Source organism: Nanorana parkeri, unplaced genomic scaffold, assembly GCF_000935625.1.
Source record: "Nanorana parkeri isolate BGI_ZX_2015 unplaced genomic scaffold, ASM93562v1 scaffold1661, whole genome shotgun sequence".
In the NCBI taxonomy this organism is placed as follows: domain Eukaryota; kingdom Metazoa; phylum Chordata; class Amphibia; order Anura; family Dicroglossidae; genus Nanorana; species Nanorana parkeri.
This window is the reverse complement of record NW_017307929.1, coordinates 216,903-242,750: the sequence shown is the minus strand read 5'-3', so window position 1 is coordinate 242,750 and position 25,848 is coordinate 216,903. Positions and strand designations below refer to the sequence as shown.

At 40.9% G+C, this 25,848-nt stretch overlaps 1 protein-coding gene across 3 annotated transcripts in view; it reads right to left on the bottom strand.

Annotated features, from left to right (window-relative positions):
* The window catches only part of SLC12A1 (solute carrier family 12 member 1), a 101,855-nt gene that overhangs the window by 26,824 nt on the left and 49,183 nt on the right, over positions 1-25,848 (bottom strand). For all 3 annotated transcript variants that reach the window (XM_018571053.1, XM_018571052.1, XM_018571051.1), the window contains exons 15-19: positions 25,514-25,613; positions 25,317-25,428; positions 22,260-22,400; positions 16,707-16,813; positions 14,113-14,195 (exon numbers count right to left, since the gene is read on the bottom strand). In XM_018571053.1, coding sequence (XP_018426555.1) covers positions 14,113-14,195; positions 16,707-16,813; positions 22,260-22,400; positions 25,317-25,428; positions 25,514-25,613 — 543 coding nt within the window. The remainder of the gene's footprint in view (positions 1-14,112; positions 14,196-16,706; positions 16,814-22,259; positions 22,401-25,316; positions 25,429-25,513; positions 25,614-25,848) is intronic.

The following is a 25,848-nucleotide window of genomic DNA, read 5'->3' as shown; positions in this document are numbered from 1 at the left end:
TTTTGTATGTGCTGTTGCCTGAGTCACTAAAAATGATGTAACAAGAAATGAGTGGTCAACAAGAATGTGTGATCATGCTCCTCCAACCAGCTAGGGAGTGACATATACAAGCAGATGAGTGATTTCACTTCCTGTTGTGTCCTTCAAAGCAATCCGGCTACAGGTGTGTTCTTGCCACCAACAGGATTGCCAGTGTGACATGGCCCTAAGTTGATACAAGAGAAAGCATGAAAACGTACAGTCGTTACAAGATACAATCTGCAAGGTTGCTTACAAACAGTTCCTGTAAAGCCTATTCCACAATTTCAACTTACCCCCCAGTATATAGACTCCTGATTTGAGTGTATACTCTAATTAACACTGTAGTCTCATGTAACCTATTCAAAAACCCATGAGAAGCCTTACTACACAAGCCTCTACAAAACATTACAAGACATCCGCAAACTCTGATCACCCTTTTTTTATGGTTGCAAGAAAACCATAGCGAGATCATGGAAACTCCTACTCTCCTACTGGTACAATTCTAAATGAAAAACAAAAAGTACTATATTAAATGATACTCATAATATTTTTGTATAAATATGACAATTTGTGACCTATCGTGTCCCAGCTTTGAAGCTTACTTACCACTTTTCACTTCTTAATTGAACCCTACATTTGTTTTGATGAAGAAAGATCCACTCCAGACCCTGAACTCTTTCCCAACCTTTTTTCACTCTTTCCTTTTTCTTACTTATTTGCCCCCTTCCCCTTAACTCCCGCCATACCCTACCCTCAACCTCCCTTCCTTCATTCCCACTCACTCACTCGCAAAAGGAATATATCTAGTTTAATGCACCCTACCCAACAACCGAAGTGACAGCGGCGCGGGCGAACGGCTGCCAAAGGGCACACAAATGACAGCTGGGCGCAGCCAGCCGTGAGATCAGCACCAGTTGTAATGACAGATCAGGGTCCCCAAATGACCTGGGGACGCTTATCTGTCATTAAACAATAACAACTGGGCGGAGCCAGCCGTGATGTCCAGTTGTTGTTCATTGGCCAGGACCTGCTAGAAGACTCTAGCAGGTGCCAGCCAATAGGAAACAGTTGGGCAGAGCTAGTTGTCACTGCTAGGACCGCCAAATTGTTGTTGTTTTTTTAATCTTTATTTTATTTTTTACAATTTAATATTTATTTACATTTTTCTTTTTTCGACTTTTTTCACTATTTGCTATTCTGCTCGGTACCACGGAGGTACCGAGCAGAATAGCCAAGCCGAATACAACTCGGCGGCACTCGGCTACTCACTCACTGCCGTTCGCCCCCTATGTGAATAGGGGCGAACGGCAGAAGTGAGCTGCCTGGGGGCTTTGGCTCAGCCGATCCAGATGTTGGATCGGCTGACTCAAAGCCCTTCTGCACTTCGGCTCAGCCGAACATGCACAGCATGTTCGGCTGACTGAAGTGCATCTGAAGGCAGCCGATGTAAAGCTGATTTTAGCTGATGTATGGCTGAAATCAGCCATACTGAGCCGTAGCGAATAGCCGAACGTTGTTCGGCTCACTTCACTACGGCCCGTGTTATTCACTCGGCTGCCTTCGGCAGCTTTGTGAATAACCCTCTAAGTCTTCCACACTCAATCAAAAATGTAAAAAAATGTATGGCTTGAATTTGACTTAAGTAAGGGCTGACTCTGCAGCTGTACGATTTTATATCTATATTCAAATTAGTTTTATGATGTAATAATAAAAAAAATTCAGCTAGTTTCCAATCACCATAAACGTATTGTATTAAAAATCTATTTCTATTCTAGCCATTCAATTAGATCTTCAATGTGATTTTAAATTAAACACAGGTATATTTTCGATAATATCCTTCATATGTCACAAATCCTAAGTTGAGCCAAGTTAATGGTCTGTTTATGTCCTGAATGTCATACATTACAAATGGATAGAGGGGCATAATTCACGTTTAAGTACAAAATATTTTCTTATCCGTTACAGTGATGGGAGCAGTAGACTGTGGAAAAGGTTCCTCTCTGGGAAAGTTACCTTTCATTGTACAAGAATGAAGTACAGAGCTAATCTTCCTTGTCTAGCAAATGGCCTATATAAATGTCTTCTACACAGTGGATGGTCGACTGATATCAGCCTTAATTACCCATCATGGCACCTACGATTGCTAATGCTCTTTTAATTAGGCTCTGCTATAATAACATGATGAGTGTAGTTAATAGGATATATTGTTAATCATGCATATGATTCCATAGTAAAGGTTATCTGTTCTCATTTTATCACAATGCAGCAATCTGTTGTGTTGGGAATTTTTAAACTCTTATATTCCTAAATCCGTTTCTACATATCAAGTCTTAGATCATGAGAGTTAGGGGGTGCTCCAGGGAGGATAAATTATTATAATTGTATTAAACCAAATAATATGGCTGTTGTCCCAGCAACCTATCAGATTCAACTTGCAATCCCTAAAATGCTTAGGAAAAGTCAAACATGGAGTCTCACAAGTTAGATCAACAGCTCAACTGTTTTTGTTTCAAAAAACCACTTGGTCCAGTCAAATGTCCAAGCTGCACCGACAGGAGAGACACTTTCAGTGATATATTAATGCTTCCAAAAAAGAGAGTTTGGGGTTTACAAATCTGCCCTACAATCCAACCAAAACATTTAAATCTCAACTCCAAATATCACAGAAAGCAATGCCATCACAGGCTAAAATTGGGCTTTCACGATACACACTCAGAGCCACTACATCTATTCAATAAAAATAATTGAAAGTTTATTTATACATCTAAAGACCATTTATACATACAAAAACCTGCTGTGCAAGCATACATAGCCTCCGTAATACATATATATTGTATCACAATTGCAGCGAAGACCAGAAATGACTACAGTATATAGTCATATTAGCCTTCCCATGCCTTAGAACATCACCAGCACCTGTTCTGTGCCTGGGGGGACATGCTATTGATACTGGACTACAGACATATGTGTCATCCCATACTGCAGTCTTAGCCTGTTGGTTTGGCCTCTCCTGTGGCCCCCTGGGGGACTGGCACTGGTGTGTTTGCATTGTCTGGCCCTCCTCTTTGCTGGCTCACCATACCTCCTATATATACCTCTTGAGGAGGCTACGTTCACCATCACTACCATCACTAATGTATATCATCAGATCAAAGAAGATGATGTTCTTAAGTACTGGAAGCCTAATATAACTATACAGTAGTAATTTCTGGTCTTCACTGTAATTGTGATACAATGTACAGTGTATTACGGAGGCTATGTATGTTTGCACAGCAGGAGTGTATATGTATAAATGGTTTTTAGATGTATGAATAAACTTTCAATGATTTTTAATGAATTGATGTAGTGGCTTTGTGTGTGTACAGTGAAAGCCAGGGTTTAAACCTGTGATGGCATTGCTTTTTGTGATATCCTAATATTTGGAGTGTGGTAGCGGAGCCTGGGTACCCCTGCTTACTTTTTTTAAATTTAAACACTCAACTCCAGATAGAAAACATATCAATGAATGCAGTTATGTACACATTTAAAAGATCATTACATGTATTTTAGATGCAATAAGTGTAAGTACTTGCATTTGTCTTGATAAAACTCTGTTGTAATTTCCTAAACAGTAGTGTTCAGATAGGACAAGATGGTGACAGCACTTTGAGCCAATGAGGTTCTGCTGCAAGGAACATACACTGACATGGAACAAGTTGTCAGAAGAATAAGAACAGAGTGAACAGAGAGATGAACTCAACGGTTTGCTACAGCTCCCTTACTGTCCAATCAACAGACTGGGGAGTATTTTGACAAAGCTGTAGGGTTGCGGTGAAGGTCAAGGATCTGGCTGTGCTAGTTAGCAAAAGTGCCTATATAAAAAAATTGGCAGCAGAGAATAATACATTTGTGGTGTCTGCATTAGGTTTCAGTTTTTTAGGCTTTTTTTACCTGGTGAACTGGGCAGTAAGTATATTTTTCAACTTCCTTTAACATACCAAGCTGTCCAGGAAAAGGGGCAGATAGAAGGTTGGGAAAAACCATTTAACAGTGATGGGGGGCTTACAATGGTCAGCTTTTATTCATTTATGTAAAAACTTCATCCCACAAGGAAAAATAAAACTGTTGCTGTAACGGCTTAAAAAGTGTTATCTGGAGTTCAGATTTAATGTGTTAGTGAAGTCCATCTAAATCTGCTAGTGCGTCTAATACTACCCTTTCTGCAGGGTTACAATGCTGCTGTCCAAAGGGGTCCATTGCTCCTCCACAGGGTGGAGTCACACTAAATGTGCCCATACACCTTGTGATTATTGTTCGATTTCCGAACAAAATTGGGTTTTTGGCCAGTTGATGGGAAGTCAACGATGACAATCACTGTACAAATGGGCCAAATTTTATCTATCGGGCAGACTAGAAAACTTTTTTCGAATCGTATGAAAATTGATGGATTAGTGGTGTTTTCGTACGACAAAAATCACAACATGAACACTGCCCACGCAGCGAATGAAAATCCGCTCTGTCGATCGATGAAATTCAGTCAGTTAGTATTGCTAATGGATGATAATTAAAATCTACATCGGTCTGTGCATGATGGGGCAGTCGTGCGGAAATCCACGACAGTTCGATGAAGGCACAAAACAAATTGTACGATGATTGTATGGCCACCTTAAGAAAGGAAGTGTGTAAGTGTGTTACTGCCTGGATCACCATGAGAAAATAAAGAAAAAAATAAGCCTACCAAAAAAAAACTAATGTGGGCACCACATCTAAGAATTGGTAACCGGCAATATATAAACATTTTTGTTTTTGCGTTTAGACAAACTTAAGGCCTCATTCATAACCAATCTGATTGCATCCGTTATTCAACAGATGTCAATGGATGCCAACTGAAGGTGACCCAAAAAATGTATGGGTGTAAATGGGACCAGTTCAAACCACTGCATTGTGTTGCGTTGCAGGGCGCTGAAAAAAGTAGAGCGTGCATTACTTTTTTTCAGCACAAGGTAATGCAACGCATCAAAAATAGATGTAAACGCAAAGCAAGTAAAAAAAAAAAAAATACATAGAACCTTGTCCCCTCAGGACATGTTAAATTACCACTTAAAGACCAGGGGTCTATTCACTAAGCTGCCGACAGCAGCCGAGTGAATAACCGAAGTGAAGTGAGCTGAACGCTGTTCGGCTAATCACTTCAGACTTGTACAGCTGATTTCAGCCATATATCGGTTGAAATCAGCCGTACATCAGGTGGCTCCATGTGGCTTAGGGTCAGCCAAACATGCTCAGCATGTTTGGCCAACCCGAAGTGCAGAAGGAGTTCGACTCAGCCGAGCTGAACCTCCAGCAGGCTGCTCGCTGCTGTTCGGCCTATTCTCATAGATGCCGAACAGCAGTGAGTAAGTAGCCGAATGCCGCTTAGTACCGAGCAGAATAGAAAAGTAGTATAAAAAGTAGAAAAAAAATAGAAAATGATTGTGCGGAGCTAGCAGGGACAGCTAGCTCCGCCCAACTGTTTTCTATTGGCCAGGCGGTTCTGCTGCTGCCAATTTTTTTTTTTTTAAAAACACCATAGGAATGCATTGCTAGATTCCTATTGGCTATTTCACTTTGCAATAGCCAATAGCAAACTAGCTATTGCACCCGCCCTCTGCTGCTGTCAATCACCAGAGGGGGACCTGATGGAGAACTGCAGGTCCCCATCTGCTGATTGACAGCAGCAGTGGGCGGGTGCAATAGCTAGTTCGGTATTGGCTATTGCAAAGTGAAATATTGACTATTGCAAAGTGACGGCTGGCTCTGCCCAGCTGTAAGAAGCAGGCTGTCAGCCGGCCACTTGGCCAGCTTCGGCTTTCACCTCGGCTCAGTCGAGCCGAGGCATATGCCTTCGGCTCGACTGAGCCGCTTGGCCAACTTCGGGCTGCTGTACGGGCTATAGTGAATAGCCTGTACAGCAGCCCTTCGGTTCTACTGAACCGAAGGGGTCCTGGGGCCGAAGCTAACCGAAGAATCAGCAGAAGCTACGGCTAGATCCTTTGGCAGCTTTGTGAATAGCCCCTCAGGTGTTTACACCCCCTTCCTGTCCAGGCCATTTCTCAGTATTCAGCGCTGCAGTAGATTGACTAACATTTATTCAGCCATGCAACGCTGTACTGAAATAAATTTTATACAATTTTTTTGGGACAGTTGGAGTTTTCTTTTGGTGGTATTTAATCGGTATTTTTTACTATATAATGAAAAAAGTACCATCAACTTCGGAAAAAAAAACAGTTTTGCCTATGTTACGTTAAAAAACATTTATTATTACCCATATTTTTGGTAAAATATAAAAGATGGGGTCACGTCGGGTAAATAGACACCAATCATGTCAAGCTTTAAAATTGCGTGCGCCCATGAAATCTCAAAAAAATACCATACCCAAAATTGGCCATAGGCGACGCTTTAAAAGCTTTTACCACTCATCAGTTTAGTGTTATGTGAATAATGGCCCGAAATCATTGCTCTCACTCCAACATTCGCAGTGATATGCAACATGTGCGGCGTAATTGTCTTTTTTGTGTTTTTTTTCATTCTTCTTTATGTGTGACTTTCATTTTTTGGGAACTTTAATTAAAAATGTTTTTACTTTTTTTTTCCACTTAACTTTATTGTGATCACATAGGGGGATAGGAAGACCCCCTATGTGATAGCAAAGAGGATGGCCTGTTACATCCAAGGAGCTCCTGGCCGGCTGTTTAATTGCAACGGCCGGCCGGGAAGCAATTATTATAAAGATTGGCAAAAAAAGCGAGCACAGCTGACACCGGTAAGTTAGTTAGTATTTGCCACCTTTAGTTTTTTTTATGTTGGGGCTTATATTTATTGCTTACTAGCAGTAGATATATGCTAGATAAAAAATAGACCTTACAGATATGCGGAATCTAACTTTATCCAGAAGATGGCAGCAGATACATTCCTGAGAATTGGATCACACTTGTGAATGCCTAGCTCATTGTCTATCTTTCCTGCTGTGCAAGCTCCAACTTCTCTATGTCAGTGCTATAGCAAGTATAAAGACACATAGCGGTATATGTTAATGTGTCATTGCTTTTCTTTTAACTGGCTATATATACAACAGGGAGCAAAATAAAAGACATCTGTTATATTATTCATAGACTTGAATAACATGAACTAGACAACAGATATTGGAAGATTATGAAGGAATAAAGCATTTAATGTGTAAATCAAAGAAATAAAATATATGATACCCACAAATGTTCTCTACCCCCTTAAAGAGCGATTCCACCTGAAATGTATTTTACTGTTTTCGGTGAATTGGTCATATTTTATTCCACATTAGGTCACCGTAGCTCTACGGGACTCTGGTGGTTCATTGCTCAATATAGACATACCTGAATGAGCCACAGGTCCAGCTGGCTCATTCCATTTAAAGCAATCCTGTCCTAAGATAATTATGAAGGCTGCCATATAAGTTTAGTTACCTGTTACCTGTCTGTCATGCTGACCATTGCAGCTTTGCATCATTGATGATTTTTTTTAACAACAAGCAAGCACAAAGGGAAGTCAGAGCACCTGATCTGCATACTTTTTCCAGGTCAAAAATTGCTGACAGGCAGGTAGGAGATTTCTGGTAGAAGAGACTTACACAATCTGTTCTGCTCCAAAAAAACCTACATGTCAGCAATTTTTTAACGATATCAGAGCTGTCAGTGGTGCTGATATGTGCAGACATCCATTGTTCCCATTGACTACCAATAATTTGAAGCAGGGTGGGCACAGATAACAAATCACTGTGTGCTGCTCTGCATATTGTCTTAACAGCTTTAGAAACTGAGATTATAGAAATGTTTTTGTTTAGAATAGAGTTTTCCTTCTGATAAATTACACCTACAGGTTAACTTAATAAGACAGTGCTAAGCGTAATGAATAAGGGCAGTCAGTGAGCTGCCATCTTTTTCGTCATCTGACTACAGATATCTACCTGGCTTCTATTGGTTCCTGTAATGTCTTAGATAGGTTGCTGCATACCTCATATAGTCACTACACTTTGTCCAACTAATACTGTGATGCCCCCATGCAGTAACAAGTACACAGATATTAGAGAAGAACTGGGAACCTCAAAATGCACATTAAATGGTTGAGTGTAGGGATGCACCGATAGCAATACTGAGCATTTTCATACTTGTACTTGTGAAGATGCCCCGATACTAAGCGCTGATACCGGCGCTTTCAATTTTTAAATGTGTTCGCCACACTGTCCTAAAATCATTTGTCTGTATTGCTTTAGAAAAACTGTCACATGACACTACCAAAAAGGTGTCGGTATCAGTGATTACTTGAGGAAAAGTATCGGTACTTGTACTTGGTCTTAAAAAAATTGTATCGGTGCATTCCTAGTTGAATGTATTTAAATGTCAAGTTTATTGTGAACCATCTGCCAAAACCATACACCGATCAACCATAACAATATGACCACTGACAAGTCAAGTCAATAACATTGATTATCCTATTACAATGGCACTTGGAAGTGGGTGGGGTATATGAGGCAGCAAGTTTTGTCCCTGAAGTTGATGTGTTGAAAGCAGAAAAATGGGCAAGTATAAGGATTTGAGTGACTTTGACAAGGGCCAAATTGTGATGGCTAAATGACTGTGTCAGAGCAACTCCAAAACTGCAGCTCTTGTGAGGTGGTCCTAGCCTTCAGTGGTCAGGACCTACCAAAAGTGGTCCAAGGAAAGAAAAACCAACGACAGGGTCATGGGTGACCAAGGCTCATTGATGCACGTATGGTGTGAAGGCTGACCCTGTGTAGTCCAATCCAATAGAAGAGCTGCTGTAGCTCAAATTGCTGAAAAGGTTAATGCTGTGTTCAGATAGAAAGGTGTCTGAACTCACAGTGCATCACAGTATGGGGCTGCGTAGCCTCAGACCAGTAAGGGTGCCCTTCCTGACCCTTGTCCACTGCCTAAAGCACCTACAATGGGTAAGTGAGCATCAGAAATGGATCAGGGAGCAATGGAAGAGGGTGCCCTGGGCTGATAAATCACATTTCATTCTCCTTTACATTATGTGGATGGCTGGGTGCGTGCATTGTTTACCTAGGGAAGAGATGGCACTATAGGAAGAAGGCAAGCCAGCAGAGGCAGTGTGAAGCTTTAGGCAATGTTCTGCTGGGAAACCTTGGGTCCTGCCATTCATGTGGATGTCACTTTGACACGTATCACCTACCTAAGCCTACCCCTTCATGGAAATGGTATTCCCTGATGGCAGTGACCTCTTTTAGGAGGATAATGCACCCTGCCACACTGCAAAAATGCTTTAAGAATGGTTTGAGGAACACAGCAATGAGCTTGAGGTGTTGACTTTGCCTCCAAATTCTTCAGATCTTAATCCAATCAAGCATCTGTGGGATGTGCTGGAAAAACAAGTCCAATCCATGGTGGGTTGCCCCACCTTGCTACTTACAGGATTTAAAGGATCTGCTACTGACAGCTTGGTGCCAGATACCACAGCATACCTTCATAGGTCTAGTAGAGTCCATGCCTCGACAGGTCAGTTCTGTTTTGATGGCAAAAGGGGGACCTACTTAATATTAGGCAGGTGATCATAAAGTTATGGCTGATCGGTGTATATCTACCACTAAAACCCATTGTATTCTCAAAATGAACAAATCCTTTCTTTCAGTTATGGCTAATACTTTATATTCTATAAAATTGCATGGTGGGTATATGTGCCTTCTATTTTGTATCTGCAGAAGGGAGAGTGACATATAAATCATGCATGTTATCATCATAACTGAATGTGTCAACGTGTGCTACAAACCATTACTATACTGGTTCAGTCCACCAGTTCCAAGACATTTATTACTATCATAATTGATGTCACTTTCATTGAATGTAACATTTTCCTTTACACTCTGTTCCCCACTATCATAAAATGAGTTATGACAATACTAGGTGGACGGGAGGATGTGTATTTCATATTTTTTTCAATAAACAGATTACAGGAAATTCACATCTCAAATAAGAATTAATTATAGCTTTATACAAAACCTGTAATTTATTAGCATCCATCTCTGAAAATAATTGAAACAAAACCATGGTTCAATATTTCTATCTCCTATAATTTTATCTGTCAGTTCCAGATAGCTGGATGCTGGGAACAAGAGGGTGCCTTACACCATGTGGCCATGTGCTTTAATCTGTCACCGTTTGTCAACAAAGTAAAATGTTGTTGTAGGGGTAAAGGTAATATATACTGTATATAACCGTGACTGGGATCCGTCGTGACCACCCCATCGTAGGTTGTACAAATGGCCAAATGGATTGAGAGCGCTACTACTGTGTAAACTTCACTCACGTTTCTGATGACACTGTGTCTCAGGGAGATCCTCTGCAATCGCTGTACACAGACGTGGTAATAGCCAGGGTGCAGGATGTGGTGAGAGTGGGGTGGGTGGATGAGTGCCTGGACAGATCTAGGCAGGCAATATGGTCAAGTGCTAGGAGGCTGTGTGGGCTCAGCTGGCCAGGCTGAGCCGCCGCAGCAGTGTGAAGTATGCACTAGGAGAATGTCAGCGGATCGGGTTGTTCCGGGGACCGCTTGCTGGTACTGAAATGACTTGGTGTTGTGAAGTCAGAGGGTGCTCAGAGCCGTCTATATGGGTAGTGCTCTGTGCGTTCGGTAGCTACGCGTTTCAAGGCCGCTGCCTCTTTGTCAAGCCTGGATACGTGGTGATATGAAATTCGTTCGTGTGGAAGAATTTCCATTGCAGCAAAATGACATTAAAAATGATATCTTTCTTTAAAATGTCTTTGCTGCAACGAAATTAACGAAACAGAAGCGAAAACCAAACGGCATTTCGTACAGACTCACCCGAATCCCGAAAGGAATTGACTTTTGGACCCGAATCCCGAAAAACTAAATAACGCAAAATCCAAATCAAAAGGAAACGAAACTAAACACATTTTTTGCTGGTGCACATGTCTAATGTAGACTGCTGTGTTTTAACAAGCAGGTGGTTAGTCATAATCCCTTATCATTTTCCTTGTTCTGGGTCCTTGTCTCAGAAAGCACATGCATACTCACACATACTGTATGTTTGTTTAACAACCATACAGTCTTTCACAGAGAGCACAAGAAATATAACCTGATACAGGTACTAAATCTTCCCCACTCTAACCAAAAGTAAAATAACGTTGTGCTGTAACAAATTCTGAAACAAAGTGCCTCACTTGTAACACTTAGGGCTCATTCATAGTAGGTAAGTGGAGCTACGATGATCAGCATAGATCAATGCAGGCTTCACACAAGGGCACAAAGAAAACAATTGTTATTTATGTGACCTGTTCACACCATAAGGCTACATCAAGGAGCGCTTTACAAAAATGCAGCATGTCTACATGTTTACACAGGGCAACACACTGCACTGCATGTTCACACATTGTGATGCGCTGTGGTGCATAGAGTTGAATGAAATGTCATTTTGTGACATTTAAAAAGTAAAAAAAAAGTATAAATGAAACAGTGTGGTGTGTTGTAGCAATGTATCACGCAGCTCTTCACAATGCCCACCAATGTGCACATGTTATTTTGTGAATAATGCTAGGCTGGTGTGAATGAGCTCTCACTTTTTCTAGGAGGCAATGAATATTTGTAGGTCTTAGCATTAAATTGTTAAAAGTATAAACTCTCTTCTGGCGTCACTCTTGCCCTTTTTTGCTGAATGTATTAGCCCGTGGCCACTCTACTCAGGTATAAGCGTGTAAAGACACCCAAACTGTCTTTAGAGGTCATAAATTTTAGCCAAATATGGCTAGACGGTTTTTCCTTTCTGGGTTGCTGTTAGACCTTAAGGAAGAACTACAGGCAGGGCTGGTGCTGTCACTAGGCAAACTAGGCAGCCGCCTAAGGCACAGCCTCGACACTCACCCCCACACAGTGCCCCCCCCCCATTTATTTCAAATTGCAACAGCCAATAGCAGGCTGGCTATCGCATCCATCCACTTAGCAGAGGAGTGAAACTGAGAGACGACTTTCTTTCTCAGGTCCACCCCTCTGTTCAGTGGGTGGGGTTTCAATAGCCAACCTGCTATTGGTTATTGCAAATTAAAATAGCTAATAGCACTCTGGCTATTGCTCCTGGCTGCTTACATCCACCAGTCACCTGCAGAAGCTAGGTGGCAGGAGAATTAGGCTGTGCGGGGGTGGGGATTGGGGTTTGCACCATGGTAGTGGGGCTGTAAGTATCTGGTCTTGCCTAGGGTGCAAAATAGTGTAGCACCGGCCCTGACTACAGGAATAATTGTTCTTAATCCATGCAGTGGAGCTACCCCCGCACTGCAAGGGTTACGTGTTTATTTTCGTATGGGGACAAAAATAAAAAAGTTCTAATCACCTGAAATTTGGAGCCAGCTGGCTGTTAGACCGGTCCCTGCAGCTTTTCTCCCCCTCTGCTCCACCTTTCTAGGGTCCTCATGTCTAATACAGTGTATAGAGTGTGAGGATGTCAAGGGACATTCTATTGCTGGAGTGAAGGAGGAGATAGGCAGAAGGGAGCAGTCTGACAGCCAGCCAGCTGTGAGGTTCATGGGAATATAACTTTTTTATTTTTGTCCCCAGACGAAAATGAGCACTTAACCCTTGCAGTGAGGGGGTAGCCCCACTGCAAGGGCTAACAACAATTCTGTTCTACTTTAAGGGCCCATTTACACTCATTTACACTGTTACAACTCACTAAAAGACATGTGTCCAGGTTCCTCATATTACAAATAGTGCTTGTACCCATCTCTGCACTGCAGTGCAGCGTGATTTGCGTTTTAGTGCATTAAAGGGCCAATGCAGTCAAATGCAACACATCAAATGAATGTGACATGCGTTTTTATGCATTTTGATGCCTTGGCAATATGGTTTAAAGAATTATGGGGAGAGTGGAATACACTCATCCCCATTATTAAAGCCGACATGTGACACATGCTGGGAACAAGAGGGTGCCTTACACCACGTGGCCATGTGCGACACAGCTGTCACATGTCGGCTCTATTGATCGAGAACTGAGCGATCGCATAACGCAGATCGCTCAGTTCCTGATCTTCTCCCCGCAGAGAGTAGTGACTGTCAGTCACCGCTCCCCGCAGGGATTCCCCCCTCCGCTCTCTTTTCTCCAGGGCTGACTGGAGGGACTGACTGGGGAGGGGGCTATTCCTAGGTACATCCTTAGGAATTGCTGAGGAGCCTCTGGAATTTTAGTTGCAAAATTCTGTGTTTTGCTCTTTCGTCGAATAGCCCCCCCAAATCCCACCTGAAAATGCCTTGGCCTCTGTAAAGAATGATCAGAGATGGGGCATTGCATTATGAAAGGGAGACCCTGTGCCCGTGCTTATGCTTCCATAAAACTGAAATTCTCCAATAACATTTGGAGGTTTCTCGGGAGCTCCTGAGGGCCACTGAGAAGAACTTTATGGTAATCGGGTGTCCCTACACTTTTCACCGCCGTCTGCGTGTGGTGGGCGGGTGGTGCTGGTGGCGCACGATACCTCCGGCTCTGTCCGGGGTTCCACCCAGCTCACTGACTTCACTGGTTGCCAGGAGCTGGGCAGGTCACAAGCCAGAGTATCCCACCCAGCTTCTGTCTACCAGTAATGTCAGTGAGCTGGATGGGATGCTGGACAGAGCTTAATAGGTTGCTAAGAGTTCTTTGCAACCTGGGACTGTCTGGCAGGAAAGGGGGTGGCACACCTCCTGCTTCCCCAACTGACACAATGAGATGCTGTCTGTGGCAACCACCTCAGACTACCCCATTATAGGGACCGCCCTGGATGGCAAACTACAGCGGCAGCATTTCCTTACATTAGAATGTTTTTTGCTATTGTTTTCTTTAATTGTCCAAATTCCTCCAGCTAAAAAAGTATTAACAGAAGTAGGGAGAAACCAGCAAAGATAAAACAACTCCCTCAGATGTAACAATAATAGAAGAAGCAGCATTAAAGGGTGCTCCAAAATGGTGTGATAACCGAAAACTGTTTCTTCTCTATTTCATGCAACAGAATCATTGGATTGCAACATTTTCAACACTCCTGTCTTTGACACTTATGTCTTCATAAACAAAACACTTACCTTGAGCTTGAAGAATGGCCGAGATGTCAAAGCCCTGGCTGATCCTCATAATTACAACTCCATATTCAAAATCAAAAGCATCGCTGTGAAAAAAACATGAAGGTTATTGTTTCACAACATACATACATTTTGTTTTCTCTAGTAGTTTTGTTATCCATATTTACAAAAATATCTTGTGAAGCTTTTACACTGTGAAAATGTCAAAGTAAGCTTTCCCCCATCAAAGGAAAGCAGAAAGCCAAGTGCTCCTGGCTCTAAATAAATGTATGGCATTGTTCTAGTAATCAATGTACACATTTTGCATGGTATGCATATTTCAATAATGAAAGTCCAATCGCACTACTTTTATTATAATGCAACATTTTTCTCGCCACACTTTTTAAAAGTATGCAATAAAATAAATTAAAAAACAACACATAGTTTATTTAAAACACACGCTGAAAGCTTATCTAAGATAGGGGTCTCATATTGACTTAAACACAAAAAGTGGGGTTGTCCCTTCATCTTAGTAGCTCCCTGCACATCAGAGCTCTACTTTTACATCAGAGTTTGCCTACTCACATCAGAGTTTGTTTGCCCTTTCACATCAGAGTCCCTCCTTCACATCATAATCTCCCTTTTACATCAGAATCCCCCTTTCACTTCTGAGAACCCCCTTCACATCAGAACACCTTTTTTATCAGAGTCCCCCCTTTCACATGAGAGTCCCCCCCTTTCACATGAGAGTCCCCCCCTTTCACATGAGAGTCCCCCCTTTCACATGAAAGTCCCCCCTTTCACATGAGAGTCCCCCCTTTCACTTCTGAGAACCCCCTTCACATTAGAACACCTTTTTTTTAATCAGAGTCCACCCTTTCACATCAGAATCCTCCTTTCACATGAGAGTCCCCCCTTTCACATGAGAGGGGGGAAGTTTATTAAGTGTTCTGGGGGCTTGGGAGGGAGGGGGGAGTTTATTATGTGTTCTGGGGGCTTGGCAGGGAGGGAGGAAGTTTATTATGTGTTCTGGGGGCTTGGGGGGGGGTTTATTATGTGGGGGGGGCTTGGAAGGGGGGTGAAGTGTATTATGTGTGTGTGGAGGGAGGGAGTGTATTATTATGTGTGAGGGGGATTTGGAAGGGGGGTGTATTATTATGTGTGCGGGGGGATTGGAATGGGGGGGAGTCCCCTATATTTCATGTGCGATTTAGGCATTCCTGTGTCACAAACTTGCGTTTTCATGCAGCAGGAATCCCTAATCTGGCATTTACATGCAGCAACTGTCACCCATTCAAGTTAATGATCAGGTGACAGCCGCTGCATGTACACGCCTGCATACCGCATGTAATTGTATGTGATATGATTACATGCAGTTACAAAAACAATCACTATCCCTGGGTACACAATTGTGTATCTAGGGATAGTGATTGATTCCTAAGTGCATGTAATCCTTTCACATATGATTACTTGCGGTGTGCAGGCGTTTATATGCAGCAGCTGTCACCTGATCATTAATTTGAATCGCTTGTAACATGTGCATACATTAAAACTGGTACCGTATATAGTAGCGGCCCCCACGGGACTAAAAAATTTGTCCAGTGGCCCCCGACTAAATTGAGTTTGAGAACCCTGTATTAGTGCATCATGAGTGTGGCCCATTGTTTGGTAAAAGAAGCCTTTGGATGAAACATTTTATTGCACAAAGTACTGACCACAACAAAACTGCTGTGTTATTTTTTTATTGCAGCAGAGCCCCAGTGGAACGGTATAGGCTGATGGATTTTTATTTCTAATATAAAAAGCACCTGTGAATGGCAAATAAACAATGCACATTGTAATGCATATGACAATATAAAGCTCCACAACTCAGTAATAAGTGTAGACCGGCTGAGATTAAAAAACAAATGTCTTGATTTGTGTATGCAGATTGTTCTGAATTATTCAGGCCAAACGCGGGTTTTGCCACTATAAAGGTTTTTTCTTGTATTTGTACGCTTTGTTTTATTATAGCGCAACTTTGTACCAAGTCCTCGTGAGAAACATACAAAATATCTATTATGGCAGCCTAAATGAAGTTCTGGACTTCTTTTACAAAGCGAAGCTGTGTTTACACAGCATGTGGTGTTTGACAACTTGCCTGTCATTATCACTGTCACAGTTGGGCTGCATTTTAAACACGGAATCTGAGAATTACGCTAACCCTATCTAGTGTTGATAAAGAGCTCCGACCAAAGGAAATGCATTATGCATTGTAAATGTAATTCTGGTGCAAGTGTTTGGTCTGTCATTTTTATGTTGAAGCTGTTGTGTTTTTGGCAAGATTCAATTCTACGGAGAGCAGGTGTTGGCATCACCTCGGCTCAGTGAGCAAGTGGAACAGTTGGCAATTAGATAGCGTCCTCAATGTAAATATTGATTTTTCTTCTTTTTTTTTTTTTTTAAACACAAACCTCGGTACACTGGCTATAACTTATGCAGGCAAAAACAAGTAATCTGGATCTAATGTAAAATAATGAAATGAATTGTATGCATATGCCTCCACTTGTTTCCTAAATGGAAACAAATGGCTATTGTGTGTGGTTCTGGCCTGCAACCAGCTAAGAGGAAACACTCACTGTATTAATCCCACATAGTTTGCCAGGTCCACAGCGCTGGCCTGTCTCCAGTCTTTCTTGAATCCCATCACAAGGGTATTTGGTTTCATTCTGCCCAAACCAGCCGCCTGTACACAAAAAAAAACCCCAAAATTATAAATCACTTCAAGCAAATATAGTACAGGTAATGTTTACAATGTCATAATCTACAGATCACAACAAACATACTGTATATGGCATTGTTCCAGTGATCAAGGTACACATTGTGCATGGTATGCACAATTCACTTAAGAGAGTCCAGTTGCACTGTTGCAATAGTTGCATTATAATACAATATGTCTTACTGCAGCGTTTCTTATCATTTTCTTACAGTCATGACGCCATTTAAATATATGCAACCCCCCCATAAATGTAAAAAAACAATGCATGTCCCCAATAAAACCCTTACCCATATCTAAGATAGAGGTCTCATATACATTTAAAAGGAGGACCCTATGCAAAAACACAAAAAAGTGGGGTTCCCCCTTACACATCAGTGTCACCCCTTCTGTACAAAGAAGGCTCTAACCAGTAATTTTGCATAGATCTTATGGTCTGAGTCCAGGAATTGGTACCTAAGGAATTAATGTAGCCAGCTGCAGCATTCCCCAGACAGTCCCAGCTGGGAGGAAGGAAAAGCTTAGATGATAGTTGTGAGTAGAAGTTACCAGTGGTAGATTTGAGGTTATCTGAGCAATGTAGTCTTATCAGCTTTGTTCCTATAAAGGTGCTTAAAACCTTAAAACATCAAGAAGTTACACCACAGTTTTAAGCATCAGGCCAGGAATAGTGCCAGTCAGCCTGCTCACCATGGTGCTGAGGGTGTTGATTGTGACAGTTTGGTGCAAAAGGATGGATGACTGATGAGCACAGGTAATATCTGAGATGCCACATAGATAGAAACATCACTGCATATGCTTTCTTAAACTCAGTAGCACTCTACCATAAATTAAAGAGTCACCCTAACTATTAACAAAAATGTATCTTCTTTGTGTATCACTCAGTTGTAGATCCTCAAATCATCTCTGAATTGGTGCTGACACTGTCCTTCCTTCTGGAGGGTGGACACTTTTGTTCCCCATGTTCCCTGTGTATGTTGTAAAGTGGCCACTGCTACAAGATCACTCCCATGATGGACCACAATCTCAATACAAATTAGTAAACTAAACGTGAGATTGTAGTCCATCACTAAAGCAAGCTTAAGGATGCACAAATAAGTAACATTTTTGTCAATAGTTAAGGTACTTGAATGCATTTTTAAGGTTTAACCCCTGTGTTTAGGGTCACTTTAACTATGCATGGAGCCTAAAGGACTGTCTGCCTGAGGGAAAAAGGTAACTAAGTAACGTCCACTGGTAAAGTGAAATGCCCTAATGCTATGGCCTGTAGTGTACCATTCCTGAATTTGGAAGCCTATGGGTTTTTTTTTATATGCATGGAGACATGAAAGAGTAGGGCAGGATGGAAACCAACCAGGAAGACTCTGCCTAGCAGCTGTTGAGTACTTTCTTGTGGTGTTGTAACCCTCACTCCTCCCGAAGCAGTTTTCCTAGAAAGGCTGCATTGGCTGCAATGATTCATCTATTTTACAAAAGGATACACCTAGGAAATTATGTAAATACTGGTAGTAAAGGGGTTTTATATCTTGTGGTGTTTTGTGGCGTTTGGTAGATGTTTTGGGGTTTTATATAATGATTTTGTCTGACTTTTTTTTCCTGACTTGAACTGTCAAACAAAGGCTCTGCCTTATGTGTCCACCCTTTCTGGCATTCCCAAGGATCACACTTTCTGGTACTCCCTAGGATCACCCTTTCTGCCACTTTCCAGGATCACCCTTTCTGACACTCTCTAGGATCACCCTTTCTCCCACTCTCCAGGATCACCCTTTCTGCCACTCTCCAGGATGACCCTTTCTGCCACTCCCCATGATCACCCTCTCTGGCACTTCCCTGGATCACAAAATTGTGTTGATTTACTAGAGGAGCATGGACTGTTCACAATGCAAAGTGTTTTTGTGTTCACTCTGAATACCCAAACATATGCAAGGTGCTGCCTCTCTGCTATTTTGAGCTGTCAAATACGGGATCGCAAATTGCGGTCCTCTATTTGCATGTAACGGCTTCATTCTTTCATTAATGAAAGGAAGAAGCTTTTACAAAAAGCTTAATTATTTCATTAATTAATGCCTCAATACTGAGACATTAATGAATGACTGTTAAATGCTGAGAATCAGCAAATACCGGCATTACAAAGCCTGATATAACTCGTCACGTACAGTGTACGTGGCCAGTCATATAGGCACAAAGTGACAAGATGTACACTGTACGTCTCCCGTCGCGAAGGGGTTAAAACAATGCTTACACATGATTGGCTCCTTGAGGTGAGCAGTTTCACCTTATTACTAAGATATGTGAACATATATTTTACATTAAAATGAACAGTCTGTACTCCATTAGTAAATCAACACCCAATTAGTGCATCATCATTGTGTAAGCTTTCCTTATACATTCGTAAGTGTGTTGACTGCAAATGTGGCTGTAAGTGTGCATGGTGAAATCTTTTAAAGAATGAGATGCTTATGTTAGGTCACCTGAGTGGTGTCAGGTGGTCTTAACTTTGGTGCATGATTCAAAATACAGGAATGGAGAACTTGGAGGTAGGTGCTATTCATACCACAGTCCTCCTTTTCACAGAACCGGTTCAGTGGCCCTCTCCTTTTCTGAACTTGACTGACCATTGAAAATCTAAGCACAGATGTGATAGTTGGGTGGCATTTTCAAATGTAAAGTGCAATGTTGTTTACTGCTGAATAACATGTACACTAAAATTACAGACACTGAATTACCCATATAAACTGACACCAACATAAACAAATAGACGCAAATGCTTTAAAAGGCTTTGCTGACTGCTTGCAGACTGGAACTTTAAACATCTGCAAATGACACACCGCACAGTACAAAAATGATAGGCTGTTTTATGAAAGGTCCACAAAAGTGTGCGTCTACACAGGGAAGGAGTAGTTTGTCTCTCCTTTTCTTTTTAAATGGTTAAATGGTTGCGGATGAATGAAAATTATGTCCTTGCAATTAAGAGGATTTGAATTTCAGCTGCCAAGCTGTCATTTCAATAGATCTGTAACTTACTATCTGCACAGCACATATTGCCTTCTAGGGGTTTTATTGTCACAGAAATGACAAGTTTGTTCCTGGTTGACTTTATAAGTGCGCAGCTGTGATATTTATGACAGAAATGAGTTGGGTTTCATTGATTTTTGTCATTCAAAGACTAAAAAAGCCATCATCATTTTGTGGGTGTTTTTTTGAGAAGGAACATGTGCAATATGCTTATTTTACTCTGCGTTTTCCAGTTGAAAAAATCATCTCTTTACAGTATTTCCACACAGTGTGTGCAGTTACAAAGACACTTATCAGTCTGTTACAGGGTTTATGTATGCAATAAAAGGAAAGTTGAAGTGCACCTATCACCTACACATATGGGAGACAGCTATTTTATGTTTTGACATGTCATTTTAAGAAAGTCTGAGAAATTATATATGCTCTGTATAAAAGGATAAACATATTTTCAAGGTTTTCCATAGGTGTCCAAGGCCAGATATTGTTCATCTGAAAAAGGAACAAAAGGTCCAAGCATTCTGGCCTCAGAGCTGCTTTAACAAAGTCTCAGGTCATCCAATTAGGGATACCACCAATGGAGGTGTTTAGCTACTTTACTTTTTAAGAAAACATGGTGCCCAATCATACCTGCTACTCACCTGTAGTTCAACGCTCTCAGTTCTATACAATGTTTTTTTACTTCTGTCTGATTTCCTTGTTAAGGTGGGTTACTGGCAGATCCACAGTGGTTGTAGACCACTGCTTATCAAAACCCGGCGGGAAACAAACCCAGTAGACACTTAGGGAGTGCCAAGAACCTATGAGGGTGCTCTGATCCCCGTAGATAAATAAAACAAGGAGTGGATGTAATGGAAAGGTCTTTGTAGCTGTAGCTTGTAAAGACCTGAGACTAGAGGTCTTTAGATCCTCTAAATGCAGAATTGTATGTACAGCATCAATAAGAGTCAAAATGGTCTCTGCTACCGTAGAGACCAGTTCTAGCAGTAATGGAAAGAAGGATCTTCATTGAAGTGGAAAACTGAAGAAAATTAAGTAAAAAGTGTAACTACAAAGTAGCTAAACTTTTCCCAGCAGATCTGAAATAAAGAAGTCCATCCTCCTAGGACACTAGCAATAAAATGAGGCATGTTGGTTGTAGGACAGGTTATCCTGGCCTGGCTTACATTTTTTTTGTTAGTATCCAATCCTCCCGTATTTGGCACTATAACCTGACAATAATTACTTCCTTGGTCTCACAATGGATGAGAAGAAAAATAATTCAATAGAATCTTCATTGCTTGGATTTCTGCTTTGTTCTGTGTGAGTGAACCATGGATCCTTAGCTAATTTGCACTATAGATAGCAATATTTCACATATTTTACAATCTATAATGGATCTATGTTTTTTTTAAAAATCTAACTAGAAAATCTATTCAATCTTCAGCATTGCCAATGTGTATGTAATTTCAGAATATGAATATGTTCTGGAATATGACACGATCAATTTACAATATTCCAAAAACAATACATATTAATCATGAAGCCCAGGAAATTAATTATTTCTCTACAACCTCTAGATAACAGCAGATTCATTAAAAATGACCCACAACTTATGTTTTATAATCAAGCAAAGTTTTTTACTGTATAAAAACTTCCAAATGTATTTGGCCATCATTAAAAATGTAATAGTGTATAAAACAGTCAAAAAATATGTCAGCCCTGGAGCTGTCCAGAGTTAGTAGCTAGCACAAGTACACACTGTTACAGTAGATTTTAATGATGGAAGAACATGTTCTGAAGTTTTTATGTTTGCAAGGACTTTTTCTTCATTACCAAAAGTTGTGGATCACTTGCAGTGACATGTTTATGCTATATGCAAGGCTCAGAGTTTCTACTGTCTTATCTGCTGAAGTTAGTTGAAAGTGATTTCTTTTAAGTTGCAATATGATATATTATTATTGCTTATTGACAATAACAAGATAACTGCTGTGTATGGAAGTCCAGGGAAGTCAAGTAATTGCTGTTCTGTAAAGAATAGGAGAGGGTCACGAAACTGTAATTCTTTATTTTGGGTATAAGACTCATGTTATTCATGGTAACAGTTTCTTTTTTACCAAAAGCCTAGATCTGGTTCAGAATTTCAGGCTTTATTTTTATTGAAACTGAAATGCCACCAACATGTGCATTTTGCTTTGGTGGTCCTGCCAGTCACTCTGAAACCTAGTGCCTAACACAGAGCAGGCATTTAGATTATCTTTCATTGTGCTAGCTGCTCTGAATTTTTGAAAGATTAAATCTGATTGTTTGCTCTGAATAACGGCGCCTTGCATATCATCGGTACTCCTTGTGCTGCCTTATAATCTAGGGGCTCTATGAGGAATGTTTGTGAAGTAGAATGTCTTCATTTGGCACAAAGTCTCACCTGCAGGAGTGTTCTTGCTCCATCTCTGAAAGTATCGGCAGCAACGCCAGCATAAAATGCTTTTCTCTTGCGTTTAGTTAACCATGTCTGCTTCTTGATCATCCCGCTGTTCATTTCTTTTACAGCCTGTTTGCGTGGTCCCTGCATAACACAGTAAAGGTTCAGCAGAATGAAACATTATCAAATGAAACTGGTATATTACAGCTCGACTCAATCTTTGGAAAATGTTTTCTGTGCTATAACCTGAAAATAAAATGCCTATATTTCTTTTTATTACCCACAATGAAGAGCAGAGACATAAGAGAGTTTGTATTACTAGCTTGGGATGAGTAAAATGTGAAGAAGAATTATAATGTAACGAGTATGTCAACGACCATACATTAACCAGTTAATTTCTGGTCGTTTGTTCAGCTTCTGTTTGAAGAGATGTGGTTGGTATTGGACAGCTGGAAAACCGATATTCATTTTAACAACTTTGAAGGTCCTATCTATATGAAAAATCTATTTTCAATAGTGATTACATTTGGCCATGTTTTATTTTCTGATTTAATGGCTTGGTATGAAATCCTTAAAGCATTCTTATCTACTGCTTGTTTGTTCAGACATGACTTTGATTGTGCTATAGAGCGCTGATTCCTGAACATGCCTGTCTGCTTATGACTGTGGGGAAATTTTGGATAACGTTGATGACACAAACATAACCATTCTTTTCCTGTCATACTCTTCTATTCTTTTTTTTTTTTTTAAGTGATCAGCCTTGAAATTGGGATTAACGTATATGTAAACCCAATCACAAAAATGTATTATAAGATTTATTATGCAAATGTGCTTTCAAAAGTAATTTCCAGTCATTTTAATCTGCAGCTTTCTTTAAAAATAATACATGTTGATCCTGCCATAAAGATCCTTGTGCAGGAGCTTCTTGTTATAGGGTGACAGGGCTCTGTCTCCCATTTGTGCTCCTATGTTGTAACCCTGCTGTACGAGCGTCCAATGGAGATAACAAGTGGCCGTTTTAAAACACATTACACAGACATGTACCACTGTTGTCACCATCAGAAAACCCCTCATAAGAATTGATGCGCATCCATGAACAGGAACTGGCTCTAAACAAGGGACAGTTAGGAGCTATGTGTATGTAATCTCAGGGGCGTCCCGAGGCTGGGTGACACCCGGGGCGGTAACCGAGTGTCACCCCGCCGAGACGTCAATGCCCATGCGCGTGATGTCACCACACGCGTGTGTGATGACGTCATCGTGCACGTGTGGCAGTATTCTGATGCCTGCCGGCGGCCATCTTGGCCCCTCCTCTCTCCTGATACTGTCGGGCGTTCGGTCCATGACAGACCCCCCGACTTTTCAGAGGGGGGTGGCACCAAAATGACTGTAAGTCATTTTGGTGTCCCCCCCAATGGTGTCCCCCGGGTGCGGGCGGCACCCCCCTTGTGACGCCACTGTGTAATCTGGAGACATGTAAGCCGGAACAAAATTCGGATTGTTCTTTCTTTAAGGTTTTCGGATCCGAACACCATTTCGTTTAGTTATTCAGATTCTGATCTTTTGGAATTTAGTTTTAGTTTTGGATGGGGTTTTCTGATTGGCCAGAAAACAGTCACGTATCCGATTTGGTTTAATTTTGAACAAAATTCGGATGATCGGAAATGTCATTTAAAGAATATTTGGATTCGTTTCCATTCGGCCTCATTGGAATTCGGACATTTGAATGCATCTAAATGTCCAAATTCAATAAATTTCTTCTGGATCTGCATTCGAAATGAAATGAAATTTACATGTCTAGTAATCTGTAAATCACTGCAGTCTTATCTAATAAACTAATACAATCAACTTAATGTTTTCAATTATAACCACTGACATAATGAAGCTGAGTTGAAGATGTTCACACACAAAAAAGTAAAGATTTGTTTCAATTATCAAATTTTGTACACATAAAATAAATAAACAAGAATTTGCGTTCCACATAATTGAAATTCTGAAGTGAATCTTAGCTCTTTTTTTTATGTGAACATTCTCAGCCCCTTTAAATTAGAAAATCAACCTCAACACATATATATATAGATTACACCTAGGAGCTGATGTAAAAACTTTCGGCCCAGTCTAAATTGGCACCATTGGCACCATTTAATGGCAGTAATGTCATATGAACAGCATTCGCCCAGCTTTGCACTCAGGTACGGTTTATACATCAGCCCCCTTGTGTATTCATATACATTAGTGTGCATGCATTTCAACTCTCACATCTGTATCCCATAATATTTTAGAAGATGTCTTCTGTTTAGAGAGATACTGGGGATGCCAAATTTCACAAAGCTTAGACCTCCCTACTCTTTTAGTGTTTAAATTAGTTATTTTTGGAAGTCATTCTGAAATATGGACAGGATGGAAGGAATATTACCTGCTGTAATCAGCAACAATGAATTCACCAAGTATTAAAGTGATCTTAAAAGACTTTACAAACTGGAGATGTAATTATTAAGTGGGTTTCCCTGCTGTGCATGTCTGTTGTTCCTAGGAAGTCTCACAATGCAGTAGTGAGGCTCTCTAACTAGTGCACAAGCTCCAACAACTGATCATATGAATTAGCATTTAGCACATGTACTAACTTATATAACTTTATCACACACATGCAGAAAATGAAACGTCTCACAGCAAGCATCCTGACAGCTCAGTCCTTCATCATTGTTCCATTAATTAAGGAGAAGGCTGGCACTGAGACATGGCACTCACTGCTCAGGCATGCTACAGGAAGCATGCACAGTACAGGAAGCATATCACTAACTAATAATCATGAAGAAGTGATCATGCTGGTGCTGTTCTATTGGTGATGGCAAGGGGCCTCCATTGGCACACGTCTAACCGCTAACATTCAGAGAATAAGGGAGCAAATATAAATCTTTGACAAGTAAACCTACATAATCAGAATAATAGAAAACTGTATATTTATATTCTTGCATAAGCCCAATTGTTACAAATCTCCTTACATCAAGACATCGTCATTTACAAGTGCCTAGGGCAGCATCAGTTAAGTTCTCTACTTACAGAAAACACTTCACAGCAAATACAGACTCCTATGTTTTTGGTGAAGGAATGCGTAATATCCAAAAGTGCTGGTCTTGTCATTGGTGCACCAGTTAAAACCAAGCACTGAGGTCTGCAAAGTCAAGTAGAGAAATTACACTTACATACTGGTTTATAATAATAGAGTAAGCCATTTAGTGATAAATTATGGGAAGTACCTGAAATTTTTCACATGCTCTTCTATGGTGTTTAATTCCAAGGCAGTGTTTAAAGCATTTGTGTAGTAAAGAGCCTGAGTTGAAGATCCCCAATTTACATCTGCATAGGGAAACAAGAAACTGTAAATTAAGTTCAATACTGATGGAAAATGAAAAGGGGATTGTCTAAAGACATTCAGCTGTTACATACATTGGTGTCCTTACACTAGTTGCCACCTAATGTGGGGGACATGTGTGTGATGGAAGCTGGCGCTGCAGGGTCGGAAGGAGATTTAGTGCTGCCAGCACTGTGCGGTCCGGGGGGTGTTGCTGGCACTGCACATTCGGGGGGGGGG